The sequence below is a fragment of the Branchiostoma floridae genome, chromosome 3, assembly GCF_000003815.2.
Source record: "Branchiostoma floridae strain S238N-H82 chromosome 3, Bfl_VNyyK, whole genome shotgun sequence".
Lineage (NCBI taxonomy): Eukaryota > Metazoa > Chordata > Leptocardii > Amphioxiformes > Branchiostomatidae > Branchiostoma > Branchiostoma floridae.
In genome coordinates, this window is record NC_049981.1 from 8,406,577 (window position 1) to 8,420,198 (window position 13,622).

At 39.5% G+C, this 13,622-nt stretch overlaps 1 protein-coding gene across 4 annotated transcripts in view; it reads right to left on the reverse strand.

Annotated features, from left to right (window-relative positions):
* LOC118410823 (testican-2-like) overlaps positions 1 to 13,171 on the reverse strand; it is a 53,301-nt gene extending 40,130 nt beyond the window's left edge. For 2 of the 4 annotated variants that reach the window (XM_035812656.1, XM_035812652.1), the window contains exons 1-2: positions 12,715 to 12,804; positions 12,480 to 12,623 (exon numbers count right to left, since the gene is read on the reverse strand). In XM_035812656.1, coding sequence (XP_035668549.1) covers positions 12,480 to 12,623 — 144 coding nt within the window. In that variant the 5' untranslated portion in view covers positions 12,715 to 12,804. Of the gene's footprint in view, positions 1 to 12,132; positions 12,179 to 12,479; positions 12,624 to 12,714; positions 12,805 to 13,005 lie in introns of those variants that run through there. The other 2 variants (XM_035812654.1, XM_035812655.1) reach the window with 2 other exon arrangements.
* Positions 13,172 to 13,622: the final 451 nt, after the last annotated feature.

Below are 13,622 nucleotides of genomic sequence, written 5' to 3' on the forward strand. Positions count from 1 at the left end.
TTACAATCATCAACAAAAGCTATCTAACAGCAATCAAGACCATAGCAGTATCAAGGTTGCTGCAGTATCAAGGTTGGCCACCATGAGGCCCAAAATCTTCATTGTCTTCCCACGACCTACCCAGAAGACAAATATCACTGTAATTCATCAAGAGATTTCTATAGCTTGCTATAATCTGAAAACACACATGCACACACCAAAAAAGACAAACACAAAGGCCAAAAGTAATACCTCCATTTTTTTTCATGGAGGTACATAATTTGCAGAAACAGTGCGTGCTAAATTCCCCATGGAACACAGATACATTATCCAATTACTGCCCCTTCATTGACATGAATCTAGAACAAGATTTATTTTTTGCATATTCAGAGAATCTCTTTCCATCTGGTGGACGTGCAGGTAATTCTTCTTCTTCATCATGTAATAGGTAATATCATTAATAATATCATTAATCAAAATTCAGGTAATATCATTTAGTAAAAAATTGAAAAAATTGACCATGTGCACATGGTTGTAATAACACGAGAATACAGGATTCCATGAGTGCACCATGTTTTAATTTTGTGACAAGTTATGATAACCAATTGACTGAAAGTCTAACATTATCATTTTATATCACTGTTACAGCAATTTTAGCAACAAGATTCAATACAACCCAGCATTCTAATTCACGTTTCAGTGTTCTATTCACGTTTCAGTGATAATCATCATCTTCCCTGGACAATATTCTAACTGTTTGAAGTGTTTCACAATTCACTGCAGCTAAGGTGTCGCTTCTTACAGGTAGGGTCCCAAACGTAATGTATTTGCTCATCCTTTCTGACCACTAACATTTCTTTATTTTTCCTTCCAGACCTTTCTTTGATTGGCACGCTCACATCATTTTTGGGGTTCCTGGAGGTTCATCATGGCCTTGCCAATTTGGGTTGCACAATCTAACTGCCTAGATTGGTTTAATTTCATCTCCAGTACAATGCAATTGCACAACTTCAACGTTGCACGGCTATTCATTCATCCAATTTTCTATTTACAGGAATTCGAAGGCCTGTAACTGCATTTTCCTTTATGGATATCTTTGTTTAAAAATAGATGAATATGATAGAATAATGGGCAGTTTGTTACAGTAACTGCACTTTACCATCTGGCTGCCATTCATTACCTAGCAGATTTAGGACGCAACAGATACTAGATATATGAATAGGACATGATAATAACATATTGAATATCTCTGTCTTACTTAGCATGTGGCAGTACAGTATCAGACTTACATGATGGGGAGAGAATTACACTTATTGTCCGTCAATTTCTGGCTGTTAATATTGGTAATAGTACATGACAAAAAAAAAGGGTTTGAAGTTAAAAGTTAAGTTAAACCCTTCCCGTGCCTGATGGCGCATAGGGCGGCGCCCATCTCCGTTTCCTTAGCCCTGGGCCACACAACGCAATCACTACAGCAGGGGGCTAGTCCACTGGTAGTGGTGTGTGTTCAACTTCTATACTCTTTCCCGAATGCTGAGTGCTAAGCAGAGAAAGCACCATGTACCATTTTTAAAGTCTTTGGTATGACTCGGCTGAGGATCGAACTCACGACCTACCGAATGCAAGGCGAACACTGTACCCACTAGGCCATTGCACCAGTGGTTACAGGCTTTGAAGGCTTTGAAGGGTATTCTTGATAACATTATGATTATTGTGCAGTTTGTATTTTGAGAGCTCCCCAGGTCTGTTTAAATCCTGGTTTAGATCTATGTAGAATAGAATGACAATGAGAAAGTTTTCTACATCAACACCACTTTGGTACACATGTTATAATGTTACAAGTATTTGCCAGATTTTTCCGTTTTCCAGACTGGACGTTTGTCCCTAAACCCGACTATTTGTCAGCCCTGCAGATATAATCTATCAAAAACAAATTTTGTTTTCATAACGCTAGTTCACCATTATTCCGTGGGGTGACCTTTATCCGTTGTCTTTCAAAACAGCGCATTTATCAGTATCAAGTCTGCGGACTGTGGTTTCAAATTTGCAATATTCTCAAAATGTTCCGATCTGAAACCACCGTCCGTCGACTTCATATCCCTAAATACGTCTTTCTTACAAACAACGAATATAGGTTACCCTCGGATAAAGGTGAACCAGCGTTACATACTTTGGGTTGTCTGAACCATATGGGGAGCTTAGATACTGCCATTTTTTGTATATAACCTGGTTTATTGTCCTCGAACACTATTGATTAACACACAGGTTGCCTCATAACTTACTGGCACAGATGGTTTCAAAGGAAGTCTTTCAAATTTTGATTGTCAAGCAGTGGCCAAATTCAAAACATCATAGGCCCAATCTATACACAGTTTTTGCCGATATCTGTGGAGATGTCGGGAGGGATCTGGAACGTTGGACGCGGGACACCCGTGGCGCTTGTAGTCATAAACAGCTATATAGCCTAATGAGGCCGCGTTATATGTTAATGAGCCCTCCCGAAGTCGGGACACATCTACACACGCGCGGAAGCTGTCGGGGACCCCTGCTAAGCTATTGGGACCCCTGTTAAGCTATCGGGCGAATGGTCCGGATCTTTCGGGAGAAATTTTCCCGATATCTTAATGGCGATATTGCAGTTCCATCTAGACACTGAAAAAAAGCTGTCGGCGAGAGAATGTAGGCTCGCCGATATCGGGAAAAACTGTGTCTCGATCGTGCCTTAACCTTTAAAGACCATAACCTTGAGTTCTACAATAAATGTTTGTCTCTCCAAAGCTCTGCCAAGTTTGTTGGGTGGGTTCCCTGGGCAACGGTGTGGGATTTGCATAGAATGCAGACATCATCCCATCATCAATCTTCAGTGGTATTTTCAATGCCTTTGAATCAAAGTTTGATGGCATGAAACATACATGTAGCCAGCTGCTGCCTGATTAAATTAAATCATACTTTTAGCTCAGACAACATGGTTTGCATTATGGTAGCAGAACACAGTTTTTCACCTATGGGGATTTACATTGTTAAGGACCCCAAAGTGAGGTGATTCGACACCTCAAAATTTATAGCAGGGTGCAAAAGTAATCAACAAGAATTGAATATGTTGGAGTTCAGGGTAGAATCTACAAATTATGTGAAAACGAGCCTACTCTACATGTTATCCCTGAAAAAACAGTTTGGAATTACCCCCAGCGGAGGTCACCATACTGCAGCCCCCACACACTGAAGTAGCGGAACACGATGCTCGACCTACTTTTGTCCACGGGGGTCACCCATATATACTGTGTTCTGCTACCTTATACAAACTAGTATGAAACCGTCCTTCATTATTCATACGAAATTAACATGAAAGAGGTTTTTTTCCATAAAAATATTTAACTATGGGCCTCAAATTTCAGTGCCTGGTTATATTGGACGGTACTTATATTATTTTTTTTTCAAATTGGGGCTTTGCTAATTAAATGTGCCAAGGAAATCTGAAAACTCATTACATATATTTGTTAAGTCTGTTGTTACACAATACATGTATTCATGTTGTGTAACTTGAATATTAAGCCCCTTGATCTCTCTACCCAAGACTTTTTGCAAAAGAAAACTTTTATTTTTATCTTTTTTTTTACCTGCCTGTTCTTTTCTGAAAAAAATCCGAGAAGCAACCATTCAAATTGGTGTGGCCTAGATAAGGTTAGATAGTCACAGTCATTCCAGCACTGTCAAAATCAAAAGATGACTGTTCTGTCCATTTGTACCCTTGAAAGCCAGAGAACAGCGCAGTCAATGGCGGGGTGATCATGACTTCCAGGGCCAGCTAATTTGATTTATGGGATATGTTGCTACTGGTGGTTGGTAGAGCCAACATCCTGAGGCCCGCAAAGAACGGGAAAATCTGGAATACCCGACGTCTGTGGCCACCGGTGGTAATACAGATTATCATCAAGGAATAGGGGCATGCAGAGGATATACCCAGTGGTAGCAGGGCACTGCGCTGAAACAGGCAGTTTCTGATGGCAAAAATACATTTCCATCACTGACTACATGTATGTTTACGGAGAAAATGTCTTTACGGTCAGAAAAAAACATGCTGTGTGTGTAGACTTATTAGCATATGATCCACTTCTGATTCCTCTTTACACTTGTGAGGAATCGGACCCTCAACTGAAGGGTCACATGACCAGGTCCGAGGTGGTCGTACGATGATTCCAGAAAAAAAACGACTATTTTGATCCTTTAGACAGCCTAAAAATACTGTAAATGCAGAAACATTTGCAGTGGTTTAATATTCACGGTTTTCGCAGTGACCGCTTCACCGCGAACTTACAGGATCACCTACAACCTTGACATCACAGGCACATCCGTCAAGTGTGTTGGGTTCATTTGGGGCCTCATAAAAGTTCAGGTTCACCAGAGGAAAATTTATGAATGGTTTGCATTTGATGGATGTCAACGGGAAATAGAATGTGCAACTTTCTACAGTGCTTGAGGATAAACTGTAAAATCATTTAATTTCGCGGGGATTAAATTTTGCTGTAGGAGAAAATGGATTGTAAATTGTGGTAGTGTTGAGTATGAGGTAGCACTACATGTATATAGTTACAACTTGTACAGTAAGGGAAATGCAGGCACACCTTACATGTAACTGCCAGTCAGAAATCACCTAAATCAACTCAGCAAATTCGTGCTACAGACAGACAGACAGTCAGTACAATGTACACTATATGGGCAAAGAAGCGATTGAGGACAGTTGGCTTGACGTTCCTTTAACAAAATATGTTTCCAGTGTTCTAAGATCGGGTCTGCGTTCAGTTTGTGCAATAATATTGATAGTAATCATGCATTCTTCACTATATAGCAGACACCTCCAAAACATCATAATACTGTACAATGTATAGTAGTACTAGCATGCATGTATGTAAGCACCTAGACAAGGGGGTAGATAGGGAGAAGAGAACATTTCTGCATTCATGCTCTATAATCAGGGATGCATTTTACATTCAACTTTCCCCGATACTCTTCACAGTAACTTTTGGTGAGGAATTAAGGGGATTCAATGATTCTACATCAATGAACAGGATCAAGCATAATATCGAGCCATTTCAATATTCGTGGCATCTACGACAGAAAATGCTCTTTTCTTGCTCTGAAGCAAATTGTGTGAAGGAATCCAAATTAACCATTTCTCTTCACAGATTAGAATTTTTCCTCAGGCAGTAAATACATGTAACACCTATTGCACATTTCTTCAAACCACAATGATGCAGCACTACAATTGTGCAATGACCCTCATTTTGGGAACCATTAAATCTGGTGAACCTCCCTACATGCTGCAGGACCTAGCCCTTGACAGGCATCAGTCATTACATAACCTGCCATAAACCTTTCAGCTGGGCCGGACGTCATCCAGCAGTTTAATGTGAAATCAATGAGATCCCATCCATAGATCAATCCGCACTCTCTCGCCTGGCATACCTGATAAATTTTTCATGGCAACTGAAAAGGCCTAATCTTCTTTAGCTATCCACAGAATTGATTTTCCGACTTGTTATCTATTTTCTACCTAGTGGAGGGATTATTTTCAGATTTCCTCACACTAACAGGAAAACAGATCAGGTCTGAGAATCACTATACAATAGCAAGATCCTAAAACAACTATTAACAGGACCCTGGTTATCCCTACTATAATCATGACACAGTTTACTAACATATATGTTATCATATTCACTGGTTAAGAAGAATTAGGGACTTATTTGCATAATTGGTATCTGCTAATCTTTCACCTACCACAAACATTTGTTACAGGTTTTTGAGTCCTATAATAGAAAACACTGTGAATATAGATTGTTCATAATTTGCACTACATTATGTACATCTCTGCCGAAGACACCTGCATGCTGAAATCCATCGTTCCCATACTCCGTTATCCTCCTTGGAAGATTTTGGCAAAATTGCCCCTGCAGTTCCAGAGTAAGTCGCTATGGGCCCAAACATACTTCACTTCTTCCATACATCACGAGCTATCTGCCACCAAAAAATCAACCATTGAACAATGGAATAATATACTTTCCTTATTTCTTATGCAAATCACATTTTCATTTGCATAACATGTATACAATTATTAACATCTATGCCTAAAATGATGGAAATAGGTCATTCTGTTCTTCAGATATCCTCTTTGGAAAGTCTTGACAAAAATGCCCCTGCAGTTTCAAAATCAAACATGAAGGGGCTCAAACCTGTTCACAGACAGAAAGACAATTTGCATATTTAATGAGGAATTCGTATAATTCCATTGTTTTCAATAACTGGACTTCAATAAATGCAACACATGTGATAGGTGAAACATACATGTTAGCAGATACCAAATATGCAAATGAGGAACTGATTTGCATAATATATACAAAATTGCATATCCGCTTAATGACTAATGATGGGAATTTTATACTTGTGATGTTGGTGTGTACGTTAGTCAATGATGAACATTACCATGCATAAATCATGTAAATTGTAAGTCATTTGCATAATATTTACAAAAACTTTAATATTTCATGGAGGTATGAGGTCGCCGAACTCTAGTTATTAGTAAAATCACAAGATTTATAATATACAGCTTAAGTTACTAATCTAGCTGATATGCATTATTAATGAAATGCCGGGTGTAATTGAATGCAGAGGAATGAAAAATTGTGCTGATTCATCATAAATATGATCTAAATCTGATGTAATGTAAATGTATGCTTTGTGTCAAACAAAAGACATCGAGACAATAATGAGAAAATTGTCACTACAACAATCAAAGCATCCACTGAAGAAATGTCAGGATGCAAAACAATTATTATGACATTTTCCCTTATAAGCTATACAGGGCATGTCCAGCAGATCATAGATGTAATCAATGATGCAAAAATTGTGTAAGGATACAGACCAATACAACAATGTATTGCTATACCCATGCCAGCAATCTTTTTCATGCAGGGGCATTTGGTTGGGAAAAAAATGGATTTTAGGTTGGACACATGCAGCAGGGTCATTAAGGATTTCTGCCAGGGTTGAGGGAAAAATGTGAAGTATAAAGTGATTACAAAATACAATCCCTCACATACTGTTCCTTTCCTCGCTCTCTTTTCATTCTTAAATCCATTTCATTTCTGAATATTTCAAAGAGAGTTTTCTATTTGCGGAAAAATTCCAGGCCACTATTTGTAAATACTTCATCTTAACGGCAAGATCTGTAGGTAGATCTGTTACCAGTGCATACAATCACAATACCATATTTTCTCAATTAAGGTATGCACCCAAAATAAAGTGCACAACTCAGATTCAGGGCAAGTCCTCGACAAACCTGTGGGGCAGCACAAATGGGAAAACTCGAATAAACTTCATAAAATATGCACTCCTTCTCCACCGATCTTTAAATTCTGCAGCGGACAAATTCATATTTATGGTGTTTTCTTCTCTTTTACCCGACTAATATTGCATGACTGAAGGAATTCTGTACACTGTCCTTGCATAAACTTGTCCATTTTAAGGATCTTTTGGTGCTACAATGTATTTCAAAGTTGACACATGCCTATGTTCTACTGGGTTCTTGGCTCTGGTACTTGAGGTCTTCTTTCTATTCATAATTACTTCAAATGAAGTACAAATGCTAACTTTGACAACAACTTGCAGCACCTTCTGGATGTTGCAATGGTTGAAAAACGTGCAATATGTGTTCCTTTCTCTGGAGCTCTGGTCTCCAGTCAGAGAAGGACTCCCTCACAGCTGGTTAGCTGCAGGCCCGCAGACATGAATCACTTGTTTGGTCCTTAAACATTCCTACTGAGCTGAGAAAAGCCACCTTAATGACAGATACTATTAGCACAGGTGTGCTCTGTATACAGGTACAAAGATGCCCTTGCTGTAAACAACAATACCCCAACTTTAGACAGCTGTGTAACACTTTTCTGTAGTCACATCTGGATGTCTTTGCCTATACATTCATCAAGGTCATTGCTAATCTCACAATTCTATGTCCTATGATCTTTTCATCGGGAAAACCCCTCCATTAGATTTCACACAGTTCCTAAGGTGTTATGTGTGAATATTTTACAATTACCCTTTCACTATTTGACACCCGGCCCTTTATTTCTCTTAACTTTAGCAAAGCATTTTTCAATCCTTTTCACTGTCTTGGTAATGTATACTACATGTCACCTTAATTGTGTAGTAACCTACATCCATTGTTTTAAACAAGATACTTGTGAAAATCAAGTCGACATACAATACAGAGTTTCAAACTGTACAGTATTTTGTAAATATTGCAATTTGAATCTACAGTCTGTCTCTATCTGTCGTCTTGATATCCCAAAATACGCTGTTTCTAAAATCCGATATAGGTTACCCTGCAGATTGAGGTCAACCAGAGGTGGAACATTTCCATCTCTGAAATGTACTGCTGGACTTGACATTGAACCTGAGTCACCTCGGTAGTCCTATCTTCATAGGCTGGCTTTGTTTTCATCTGGAACCGGTAAAATTTAGGCCCTTTCCTAAACCTATAACCCAACTTCACCTTTTTGCTACTGCTTAACCCTGTAACTGTAAGTTGTGACCAATACAAATTTGGTGCCAAAACACGTATCCTAGTCCTAGCATGCTGAAGGGTAATTCACATACTATAGTATCCCCCTCATTGTAGTGACGTTCATTGAAGTTCTGGTTCCATTAGCCAAGATCTCCAAATAAAGCTTAGGCCACAGCAAGTAAATTTTATGGATGACATCAGCGCGCACATTAATTTTCGCCTGATTTCAGAAAAAAACAACAAGAATTTTTTTCTTCTGCAGGGATGGCCAACATGACGATAAAGTACCAAAATGAGCAAATATAATATGTTGTACTTGTAGCCTAATAATTGTACTTGTAGAAGTGACACTTGCAAGGTTCCCAGGACTGTAGTTGTAGAAATGAAACTTATTGGATACTTGTAAAAGTGACACCAATATGGAAGCTATGAGTGTGATTACCAACTTTGTTGGTGGTGACAGTCTACCACACTAGTGTCACTTCTACCACACCAGTACATGTCTTAAATACAGGAATGAATGCCTTATTGGCTCTGATACCATGTTTTATCCCTTTCATTCCTTGCAACAGTCATCACAACTTTATGTTGTCTATTTTTGAAAATATAGTCATCTTGGGTTTTTTTCAACCATCTTGTTTTTTTTCCACCCTATCGCACTATTTTTGCAGTCTGTAGAGGATGTCATCCATACACCATGTACATACAAATGTTCTTTTTTTAATTTGTATTGTTTATGTGTTTGTCAGCAGGGCTAGCCCTTTGTAATAGCCATAGGCTAGTTGGGCAGCCCTGGCTGTGTGTTCGGTGCAGCCAAACCAATAAATAAATAAATAAATTTACTTGCTGTGGCCTTATCTGGTAACAGGGAAAAGTGGTTGCATGTTGACAGTGTTACAGGGGGAACAAGCCAATTCAAATCCTGGACTGAAAGCTCCTACAGTTTCTATTGATAGTCATTAACACCAAACTAGTCATTGCCAGGTTACATCCATTGTAGCCCTCTGCTATGTTATGAAATGAATGATTTGCAAGCAACACTTCAATATGTACATGTAGTACAAATACCCATAGTCAAGGGGGTCTTTTGCAGATTTTTCTATTGTGCCAAAGACGAGAGGATCTAGGGGGACCAGGGGAGTCATGCGGCTCCTGAAAATTTTTAAAATTCAACCCTGAAAGTGAAAGGGCACAGTGCAGTACTGTCAAAACACTATTGAATTATTAGCATCTTTGGTGACTGACTCATTTGTGCAAGGTCTTCTTCAATATTCTGTTACATTATTATCTCCATGAAAAATGGAGATATAAGTTTTGGGTGTGTCTGTCTGTCTGTTTGCCTGTCACCCGTGGGGTCGTACCGGGCATCGAATTCGAAAGGTGCACCGTAGTTATTTCAGGTACGGCTGAAGATCAAGAACACAGCGACGCATAAAGGCTTGTATGTTAACTGACAGCATTTAAGTCCCTTACTGTCTAAAACGTTAGTGTACAAATATTGAGCTTTAAAACACTGTATCGTATAAAAGCTCGATAAAAGCATGGGGGTAAATTTACAATTTACAGTGTGCGTGTTGTATTTGACATTAAAGACCTCGCTTCTTTGCGTGCGTGCAGTGTGCTTGCTACATGTATTTGCCATTTAACATAACGAAAACCATTTATACTTTGCATCGGGCATGTTTTGAGTCGATACTCTTCTCAGCGACCACCTGTCCAAATCGACCGCTTTTTTTCCGGTCCCCCGGGTGGTCGTCTTGGGCAGGTTTGACTGTACTTCATAAAGTGCAAATTATGCTGGCACTTAATTTGCATATTTAATGAGGAGAATCTATATTTGTAGTGTTTTCCATTATAGGATTCAAATACCTGCAATATATGTCGTTTGTGTCAAGTGCAACAGAAACAGAAACCTATTATGCAAATTCATCTCCAATTTGCATAGATAGTGTAAAAGTGCTATAATTCTTCTATGTGGTAAATGATTGAACACTCAACATTTTGACCTATGTAAGTTAGCTAAATGTGTACATTACCAAGCATAGAATATGGAAATGTGGAAATCATTTACATAATCAGACTATTCCATGGAGATATGAGGGCTCTGAACTCTTGAGCCATGGATGAGGTCAACAGCCCAAACCCTATTCCAGCTCAAGTTGCCCTGTCTTTTGTTGTAGAAAATTGCCAAGCACCATCTGATGCACAGTGCAGTCACAGCCCATGTTTATTGATAATAGCACTGTAACCCTGGCCCTTTCCACCAGCAAAAACAGTTAGCAGGTTTCTCACACTGAAAGGCTATCTGACAATCAGCGCATCCGGTCCGTTTGGGTGGAATTGGGCAATTTCAGGAGTTAATTCCCAATCTGCCATCCTTTGTGTGAACAATACGCTGGGAAAACTAGCAAGAATCGATCTGCAGTGGGTAGGCTCCGTAAGTGTGAAATTGCAGCTATCATTCAAACTTCGACCATCAATTTGGCCACAAGCTCATGATTCAGGTAGGTAACCTTACAGGTCAATACTGTTGAAGGCTCCAGGGTAGCCATACAAATGTACATGCTAAATGTAAATGTATACTGGGGTCTAGTGCTACATGTACCTTCCAACACCATGTACATGTACAAACAATTGACAGCTTTTTCCGTCGTGTGTTAGCACGTCGACCGATGATTATGATGAATAAGGTAAAAATGAAGCTATTACAGAATAATAGCTACTCATAAAAAACGTCAATCAGATATTTTACATCATCTTATCTCTCATTTTATCTATTTACTCAAAGATTTTATTTTCTTGAATTGTATTGTGTGCCAGAGTGGATGGCAAAAAAAATACATATCTATTCTAAGGGCCTTTGTAAGAAAAACATTATCTGATCTCATAGAGTTCATCAGGCCAGGTAGGAACAGTAAGTGTGGTTCCATTTTAGGCCAGGACCCCCTTTTTACGGCCATTCCAAGCAATCCCCTTACAACATGTCCCAGCCGAGCTGACCCTGGGATCAAAAGTATCATGTCTATAGCTAGTAGCACTTGAACCACATGCAATACACTCTCAATCTGACTTTGAGAGTCTCTCGTAAGTCTCTATGCTTTCAAATGTTACCCCAATACTTTTATACATTAGGTTATTTCAATTTTGCTACTTCATTTTCTCTTTTATTCATCATTCATAAAGAAAATGAAGTAGCAAAAAATGTCTCATGAAGCTGATAGCAAAGAGCTTTTATCAGGTAAAAGCTCCTTGCTGCTAGGCGACTCAAGCCTGCAGCACTTCTTCCTTACATACATGTATAAAGCTACCAACCACCAAAAATGACCTCAGCATATCCATGGCCAAAGATGCTAATAAGAAATCCTGCTGCAATACCTAGGTGGGCCACAATGAGGCCCAAAATCAAACTTGACCACCAGGTGAATAACACTGGCCCACTTACCAAATATGATTGCAATCACTTGAAACGTTCTTGAGATATTGTGCCGGAACCACAGTCAAACGGGCCCTGTGCAAAACTATACCTCCATAATAATGGAGGTGAATAGCCCAATCTCACCCCCCCCCCTCAAAATAGAAAAACGAACTGTCCCCACCTGACAAGAAAAGCAAACTGGTCCAAACTGGGTTGGTACTTTGGTATCTCCGGCTGTCTAGTCTGCCTGGCTGTAATTGTTCTGCTAAAGGATCCTACAACAGGGGCTCTTCTCTTGTGCTAACAGATCAGATTACTACGATAACATACCACATTCCATGATTCTCATTGATTATCAAAATATAAGCTCATCACAACATCTGATGTCTTTGACGATGATGAGTGGAGAGCCGACGTCATCTTTCTATATTTTCGAAAGTGACAACAGTACCGTAGGAATTCTGGTGTCAACCCTGAATAAATAGTACCAGTTGAAAGAAAATCTTTACGAGTTGAGAGGGAACGTACCCATTGGTGCTGCATGTCCCAGGCCTCCCGACCGATAGAGTCTGCATAGTTGGAGCCTTGCTGGTGCCGATGCCTCTTGTAGTAGCTAGCGGCGTCGGTCGCCACCAGCACCACCAACACAACGCACACTACTGCCGTCCTCATCTACGGGAAAGAATTGTACACTGAGTAGTGCTGAAATTAGCTAATGTGTAACTGTAAAGGAAGGGGAAGATTACACAGAGACAAGCATTACCGTCGTAGCTGGCCGAGGCGGTGGGGTCAGTCAATGTGCCAGATTCGCAGGAAAACAATGATCAGCTTTCGCTGTCAAACCCGCAGCCGTCTGCCATTACAAGGAGGAATGCCATGGAAATAAATCATCTGTGTATCTAAATACCTCGGTAAATTCAAAGTATTTCAAGTAAAATGAGATTTTTTTCTATAATTTTTATATTTTTTTACATAGTTTTAGAAAGAGAATGTGCATCTAAACAGACTGTTATCGGAATGCAGAGAGTCAGTCTCAGAAAATAGAAAATCATACCTCCTGATAACGGTGCTTAGGCCGGAGCACCTTCCGCGGAGTGATTGGTCGAACGGACTGCCCAGATTACGAAAGGTTGACGCCGATTGGTTTAGAGGAATTTCGAGCGTGCAAGTCACTTGCACTTTTCATGGTTGGCTGATAAAGTTTAGAAGATGTTTTGATGTCTTCAAGCAGATGTTGGGCGAGAAAAACAAACAAAAATAAGTTTTCATTGATGCGTCTCAGAAAAAATCACACAATCAGAAAACGTTGTAATTTTCTATCGTAACATCTTTTTTTGGACTGATACCCTTCCATCGAAATCATGCGCCTACTATTGATTGGCTAAGTTGGTTGTAGATCCATACAATCCCATGGTTCTTGTGATATAACCTCCTTGGTTCTACCAAGAAGAGAGAATTCCATGCCGAACTTCTATGCTATACTTAATCTATGATATCATAGCAAAAAAGGTTCATTTGTTTTGGTAAATGACATTATGGATAAACCAACACTACAAAGATGGGACTTGCCCAGAATTTTCAGCTGGCTCCGCTCAGTCAACCTTGAACTGTCTAGTCTGCTGTAGTTTCCGGAAAGTGACGTCAGAGACACGTGACTGCAGCAGAGTAAAT